Genomic DNA, 7,820 nt, shown 5'->3' on the forward strand with positions numbered 1-7,820 from the left:
TCTTCTTTGAGCAACTCAGCAATTAACTTCTAAATCAGACCTCCAAATATTAAATGCGGTTATGTCTATGTTTTAGACCTCAAAACATACTTCAAATTGCACAATAGTCCCTGGAAATGGAGGGGTTCCTAAAGATAAAGAGCTCCCAGAAATAGAAAGTGGAGGGATAAATTTGAAGGCCTCCCCAATAGGGGGCCAAATAGACGGCCTGGTGGAGTGCAAGTTTTTTACTTGACCCTCTGAATTTAAAATATTGTTTGTTCATAGAGTTTGCTGAAATTGCTCTTAGATGCTCTTAGAGTATATATAATAAGGGGTGAATCGACTGCCATGTCGCCATGCCGTGGATGAGAGAGGAGAGGATGCGTACGACTATTCATAGCACGTGCGACTATCTCAAAAAAAACCACCATACCATCGCATAAAACACACTTGATTATATATAAATAAAAATATTTTAATTTGAAATAATTTCTTTCTCTAGAATATTTTATCTTATTATAGAATGTTTTATTTTCTAGAACAATTTATCTCTGGAACATTTTATTCTCCGACAGACTTGTATGATGATACAACAGGTAGTCACACGTGCTATGAATAAAAGCTCCCCACGAATGGCTGGATGGGAGAGGATATGTTTGGATAAGGGAAGGGTAAAAACATCATCTCCTATCATTTTCTTTTTTTCAATCTTTTGTTCTACTGAGATTGTTCCGCAAAAACAGTTTTGTCTCCCGGCGTTGAGAAAAGAGGGTAGACAGACAACTCGGATTCAGAAAAAAGGGACAAACATCAAAGTGCAAAAAATAGAGGCAAACGTGCAGTTGGAGCTTGGAATGAGGGCACTCGCACAATTTGCCCTTAAATTTACCGTTAAGAAATATTCGAAAACCAAGAAAGGGAAGCGCTCCGCAGAAAATTTGTTTGTAGTATTCGAGCCCTTTGATTCATAAAGGAAACTCATCCAATGTGATATGAACCATCTGATCTGTTGATTGTAAAGGAGTGGGATGAGCGTTGTGCGTACAGCAGCAATCTGCACTCATCAAGAAAGTAAAAAATCGTACTAGAAATCATGTCTGCAATCTTGCTGAACGAGAATTCAGCATGAGGCAGGTAAGTAGAACTAAGAACTACTCCATGCAACCAACTTGCACAACTACTGGAACGGCTCATATCACTTGACTACGTGAGTGTTTGATCATTTACGGGTCAAACGTTCAAAGATCAAAACAATTGGTCATGACAAACTTGTACAATTGGGCTGTAAATTTGTATGTGAAGCATTCCCTTTCCCTTTTACCTGTTTCGGAGAGTCCCATATGAATACACATGTCATCCAAATCCATATAACTGTCACAGATTCTCTAAAAATTGTTTTCGAGTACTTATTATGGACAGTACAATTAGCGGTTAGTGCTCTATCACAAATAATTACAAAAGTTAAATCCACAGCCAAGTAAAACAAATGATCTGCTCCATAGCTCATCTGAAAGATATCAAGGAGCAGACATGAGATGCATTCAGAGTAAGAACAGAAGTTACAAAAACGAAAAAACCATTCTTGGTTGCCTATCTCGCAGGGGTAAAGACAAACATGACATTTACAGATGATTTCCAAACATTTCTTAATGAGCTCCATCTCGAGCTACAATAAACATGCTCCCTATTTTTCACACGTACATAAATGACAGACTGAGCACTAGTGATCCCTTCTACTCGAAAAAGAAAAATTAAATCGATTAAGGAAATAGTAAGGTCATCAGTTCAGGGTAAAACAAACACACTAGTATCACATAGTAACTTAGTATGATTGCTTATAACAGTTTAAATCACTGTCGTGAAAAACAATGATATATTAGGCAACTCCAGATATGGTTAGTTTAGAATTGATTGTAATCCCGAGATAACATTTCTTATCTCTAGGAGAGGCTACTTGCCCTCCAAGCCATGTACTCCTATATATTCGCGCTCTAGAGGCTCAATGCAATACATCCCACGCAATATACAAAAATCTTACAATATACATCAGCATGGCGAGGCCATACCCACACACCAGCAGATCAGGAAACATGGACTTAATGAGGTTTTACTTAAGTCTCTACCAATCTGATGATAGAAACATCATGGATGATCAAAACAATGGTATTATGAACTTCCTGAAGGAAGATGTGACGTTCGCCACCAGAAGCTAACAGAAAAGCTAATAGAAAGAGATCTCACGTAATGCCACCATTTTGGTGGAATGTAAAGCAGGTCACCTTCCTCCAATATGCCATCCATGAATTCAAGATCTGCTGCCTTCGGGAATTCCGTTTCGTCAAAATTGTCAAGATCTACCTGTTAAGACAGATTAGCACAATGAATCACATGCAGATCAACTTGGTTTCTAACAGAACTCAATAAACCTTATTGACAGTACAAAGCTATATGATCGCATACTGTCGTATGCTTGGTTGGCATATTCACTGTATTCCCATAATTATTAAAAGAATAGCTAACCCTATTTTCAAAACCTCATCATCAAGTAGCATATCTGGAGCTGGCAACAACATACTTATGGACAACAAGGTAAAGTGCTACCTTTGCTTTTGGCATCCAATTAAGTTTTAGAGTCATATGTCCCTTTAGCATACTCCCTCCGTGCTGGTAAAAGAAGTCGTTTAGGACAACACGGTCTCCAAAACATAATTTTGACCCTTTGTTATTATAAAAATATTTATAGAAAAGTGAGATATGTATATTTTTATGAAAGTATTTTTCAAGACAAATCTATTCATATAATTTTCACATTTGCAAAATCAACAATTTTAAAATTATTGATGATTTATATTCCCAATGTTTGACTCAAAACACGTCCAAAACGACTTCTTTTACCAATACGGAGGGAGTACAAGCAACATTGATCTGGAAAAGGATTTCTATCTATGTAGTGAACTTGTGATCGTTTAAAATAGGTACGGGTTACTTACCTCACTTCCCTTAGCCGAACTATAAAGAAATCACTATAAAGGATTGTTCAAAGGTCATAGCATATTTGTTACAGGTTCAGAAACTTTTAAAAGCAAGAAACACAATAGTTAAGGACATTAAGGTAAGCATCCAGCATTTTTGGCATCCAATCAAGCTTTTTTATTCATGTCACTTTAGCATGCAAACACCATTGATCTCGAAAAAACTTCTATTCCATATGTAATGTACATGTTTACAATGGACTACTCACCTGACTAGTATTGCTTAATATTGTCTCTGTCTGAGGGTACAGTTCCACAGATACAGAAGCAGGATAAAGTCTAAAATATTTCCTTCCCAAAACCTGCCAACAAGTAACAACCAAAAACATCAACTGATTAGGATCTTAATCTACACAAAATATGTCACTCAGCACTTCAAAACAGGCACCAATCAGAGTCGATTCAAATAACTAACAGAACAAGAACATGAATAGTTCCAAATAAGTTACTATAGGTTATGGATATCTTTATTATCACCATAACCAATTAAGATAGGCACAAAAGTGCTGGTATTTTTGTTACAAGTCAAACTCAAAATATGAGAACATGGCTGATACATCCATGGTGGGTAGTGGGTACCAAACAATAAGCGAAGGACCTGGCATTTAAGAGAAAAATAATCCATTCCATTAGGGTAAAAGTGCCAAAACATGAATGATGGAAGGACAACTTTCCTATGGGCACTCAAATAATCAGCAAGATGTTTTTATCACCATTGAGAAAAACACGGTTTGATGTAGCATAGCAACAGGGCAAACAACAATCATGCAGTCAGTTTGGCTTGTTGAACACACAAATGTTACTTTCCAAAGTCAAACCAAAAATTAAATGACCTTTGACTCAGTTACAGGGTTTGGTGGCGCGAAAGTAACTTGGCTCCGACCAAAAGGAATCATGCGAAGGATGCCCTTCTCCAGTATGTCTGTGTGCCCAGCAAATATTTGTACACATATTGAAACGATAGGAAGGGTTAAACCATATTTTTCCTATGACTTCTTGTTTGTATTAAGGGCTTTCATTTAAGTTTAAGCAAATAAAATGAAAACAATAGTTAATGTATAAATTGGCTAAAAGGCCAATTTTATGTTTACCCTTACCGAATGTGAACAATGGCTTCTTTAAAACTTGACTGAATGGACTGCTGAAAGCAGCAGGGTTGCTGGAAGTATTTCTTGTTATGAATCAAAATCTTCACACTAAACAGAATTGGGGCTAGAGCAACAACACCACAATATCACAAAAGCAATAGTAATAAGAAAAAAAAAACTAGACCTGCGGGGGGAGACCGCCCCCATGACATTACACTAAGAAGACCTTCTCACGCAGGTCTAGAAAACCCCCGAACCCCTGCCCCACCCGTACATAGTGGCCCGTTACCCATGAGAAGGGCCGGACCCCAGCTATGCTTTGGACATGGGACAAACGAGGGAGTTTTTTTTCTCTGTGCGAGCCGGGGATCGAACCCCCAACCTGCTGGTTTTCACTGCCGCACTCCCACCAGCCGAGCTAGCACTCGTTCGCATAGTAATAAGAAAATAGTAGTAGCACATGAGTATCTATACAACAAATAAATGGGGGACTTCTTAAACATGTCACGTTAAATAGTAAATACTAGGTGGGTTGCGCGCCTCGCCGCGCCCATTAGCGTTGGTGGGCCTTGGGACAGATTTATGGGCCAGAAAACCTGGGAGGGAGCGGCTGGGTTGGTGGCCTGGAAGCGAGGTGGGCCGAAATGGAGGCCCAGCGGCGAGCTGTGTCTAATCCAGGCGCCACATGTCGCTCCAGGGGTGCTGGAGCCACCAGAGTGCCGCTCGCTTCTTGCTATATAGTGATTAGACTACTGATTGACCAACAGCTGACCGAAGATGTCAACGTGAATTTAGGTGCCTATTTCTTCTTAATTGAAGAGCCACCTATTTCCTCCTAGGTTGGTCGATATATGTTTTATTCAATGAAAACAACACGCATAAATCAAGAATATAGACATGAGCAAAGAGGGTGTAAACAAAGAATTTGTGTCATACCTGAGCAAAAAGGTTGTGATGTAGGTCATGATGCAGTGGGGTCAGGGTCCCATGAGGGCCGAACCAAGCGTTAATTGACTGGAGTTCGCCACCGCCAGCAGAACAGTACTCAGGAACTGTAATGTCTCCGCGGAGCTCCTTTATCTGTCAAATGATATGAATAGCATCCAATAGCTAGGTAAGTAACTGCTAAGACACTAGATTCATATGTCAAATCTGTTACACAAGTTATCACCTGGTCAAACAATGGATGCTGTGCTACATATGTCAGGTTTGCTGAATCACTCGACCACATCCTCTCAAGAAATTGAGAAAATGTGATAAGCTCCTGTTTCCACTCAGTACAAGCATAATTTTTTCCAACCTGTCACATCATTCCTTATGAGCGAACAACATGGACGATATATCACCAAATGCTGAAGGAAGAACGCTACAATATTCTACCGGAAAGTAGACCTATCTCAATCCAAACCAATATAGTCCAGGCTCTATGTGAAGCAGCAATTTCTTATGGACAGGATTTGCAATCAATGGAAAATAAAGGCTCTGCATATCTTTGCAAATTGCATAAATACAAGAAGATTTAATAAAGATGATTGGTGATGACAAATTAGCTAATCTGAAAATTCAAGCAGCTTCTAATAATGAGGCAGTAAAGAATTTAGATCCACACTCGTCCCTTTTTTTCATACTAGATTGTAAAGGAATCACTGTAAGCAGAAGCATGGTGAGTTTTGAGTTCTCAGGACTGATGATTAACATATGAAGAAAAACATACAAGATTAACAGTTTCAAAAAAAATGGATGAAGTGTTTACTATGTGCTCCCACCCCACCCCAAATAACATAAATTAATTTGCAATTTTACATGTCAGTTATCAATGTCGAAAAGTGTAAGTAGTCACCTCAACAGGAATAGTACGATCTCCAGCTATCCTCTCTAGGTATTTTATGTCCTTCCATTTTGTCCTTGCAGGCCAATGATCAATGCAGCCACTGAGTATAACAGGGGCCTCACGTATAAAGTAATCACGTATAAATGCCTCCAAAGGAATGCATGATCGCCTCTCTATTTTCTTACGCGATAGGGACTTCACAGGTAGAAGTTTGAGTACCTGAAACAAATTATCATAAAAAGCCGCTGTAGATATGGCAGATTAAATTCATCATTCGGCCACTATCTTGGTCAAATTTAATCACACAAAGGAGAGATTTAGTGAATAAATTTGCCAGAAAAGAATCAGTGCACATGGTAAGCGTTGTGGAGAAATACCGAGTTGTAATAAAGGGTTAAAAAATATCTTTTAGGAATGGTAACTTAGGATGGAACACCAACAAATTCAGAGAAAGGAGACAACGAAGTACTCTGACAAAACAATATTACCAGCTAATCCGGTCAAGATGCTCTAATTGTCCACTGACATAAAAGAAATGTGACTGTGCTGCTTGGGTATCTAAACCTGGATTAATCAAGAAGGCCCTGAAATTTCTCTCTACCAAATAGCTGGCATGTTCTCCGCTCCTGTGAAAATGACTAGCCTGATAAAAAAACTGAGGCACCTGTAAGACCAATTAAAGCTAGTGCACGGACCTACAAAGGCACGTTAGCCTTGGATGCATTCGTCAAACATGAACAAACGCCGAATGCTAGATGCGCACAGCATTGAGATGAAACACTGGTGGGTCAGTGCACGTTTGCGAAGGAAATAAGAACGGTAACCGAATCACTTGGAATAACAATTCCAGACCAATGTCACTGATAACGCCATTCAAAATCAACTCTATCTAGCACTACATTTCCACGACCCAATCCACACGAGCAGATGCGAGATCGCAGTAAGGCGACAGGCGGCTGAGGGTACTCACATCGGCAAGGTCTCCGTCCCCCGCGATCCCTTCCTTCCACCTCTCCACGTCCCCCGCCGCGGCCGCCGCCTCACAGTCCCCGCCGCGGCGGTCGGCGACGACCCTGGCGATGGCGTCCTCGAGCTCCGCGCGGAGGAGGCCCCCGCCCATGATGAGGCCCATGTCGAGCGCCCGGAGCGCGGCGCGCCGGTCGTCGTCGCCGCCGCCGCCGGCGCCGCGGGGGGCGGCCACGTGGAGGCAGGCGAGCGCGTAGGCGTCCCGCCACGCGGCGCCCACCTCGTCCCGGGGCGCCGAGTGCAGCTGCTCCCACGCCATCTCCCGCGCCGCCTCGGCCGCGCGGACGTCCCCCGCGGCCGCCTTCTCCGCGGACGCCACGAACGCGAAGCCGCCCTCCTCCGTGATCCGCCGCAGCAGCTCCGCCCGCTTCTCCCCGCCGCCGGTGGCCATCCGTCGGCGTCGGGGGTGGTCGGTGCCTGCGGAATTCAAAAGCGAAAAGGCCTCTGCGACCGACCGACCCGAGGGAGTGAAGAGTCCGCCGTTCTCGACGGGGCGACGGGGGGTGCCCGGCGGGGGATTTAAAATTACGGCTGTGCCATCGCGGTTCGGGTGAGATATTTTTGCCGGAGATATTTTGGCGTCAACGGCTACGAAGTAGAGGCTGGACCGCTGGAGGAGGGCCCCTGCGAAGAAAAGATGGTTCTGGTAGGTTCCGGAAGGTTCAGGGCCGTTTAGTTCCCAAAAAATTTTACCCAAAAATTTTCACCTCCCCTTTGAAACACATGTATGAAACACTAAATGTAATTAAATAACAAAACTAATTATACAATTTGGATGTACACGACGAGACGAATCTTTTGAGCCTAATTAGGACATGATTAGCCATAAGTGCTACATAACCCATATGTTCTGTTGATGCG

The 7,820-nt window shown here is 42.1% G+C and overlaps 1 protein-coding gene across 4 annotated transcripts; it reads right to left on the minus strand.

Moving 5' to 3' along the window:
* Positions 1–970: 970 nt before the first annotated feature.
* Positions 971–7,446, minus strand: LOC120678675 (lysine-specific demethylase JMJ30-like). Of its 4 annotated transcripts, none has more exons than XM_039959954.1 (8): positions 6,904–7,446; positions 5,943–6,152; positions 5,274–5,402; positions 5,039–5,182; positions 3,224–3,316; positions 2,584–2,646; positions 2,224–2,340; positions 971–1,489 (listed from the first exon to the last, which is right to left on the minus strand). In XM_039959954.1, the coding sequence occupies exons 1-8, from the start codon at positions 7,348–7,350 to the stop codon at positions 1,241–1,243; spliced, it is 1,452 nt and encodes a 483-aa protein (XP_039815888.1). In that variant the 5' UTR covers positions 7,351–7,446; the 3' UTR covers positions 971–1,240. The 4 variants fall into 4 exon arrangements, with proteins under 4 accessions (XP_039815888.1, XP_039815889.1, XP_039815890.1 ...); XM_039959956.1 differs by having other exon boundaries at positions 1,324–1,489; positions 2,262–2,340; positions 6,904–7,443; XM_039959955.1 differs by lacking the exon at positions 2,584–2,646 and having other exon boundaries at positions 1,161–1,489; positions 6,904–7,441.
* Between the last annotated feature and the right edge of the window lie 374 nt (positions 7,447–7,820).

This window comes from Panicum virgatum, chromosome 6N, assembly GCF_016808335.1.
Source record: "Panicum virgatum strain AP13 chromosome 6N, P.virgatum_v5, whole genome shotgun sequence".
NCBI lineage: Eukaryota > Viridiplantae > Streptophyta > Magnoliopsida > Poales > Poaceae > Panicum > Panicum virgatum.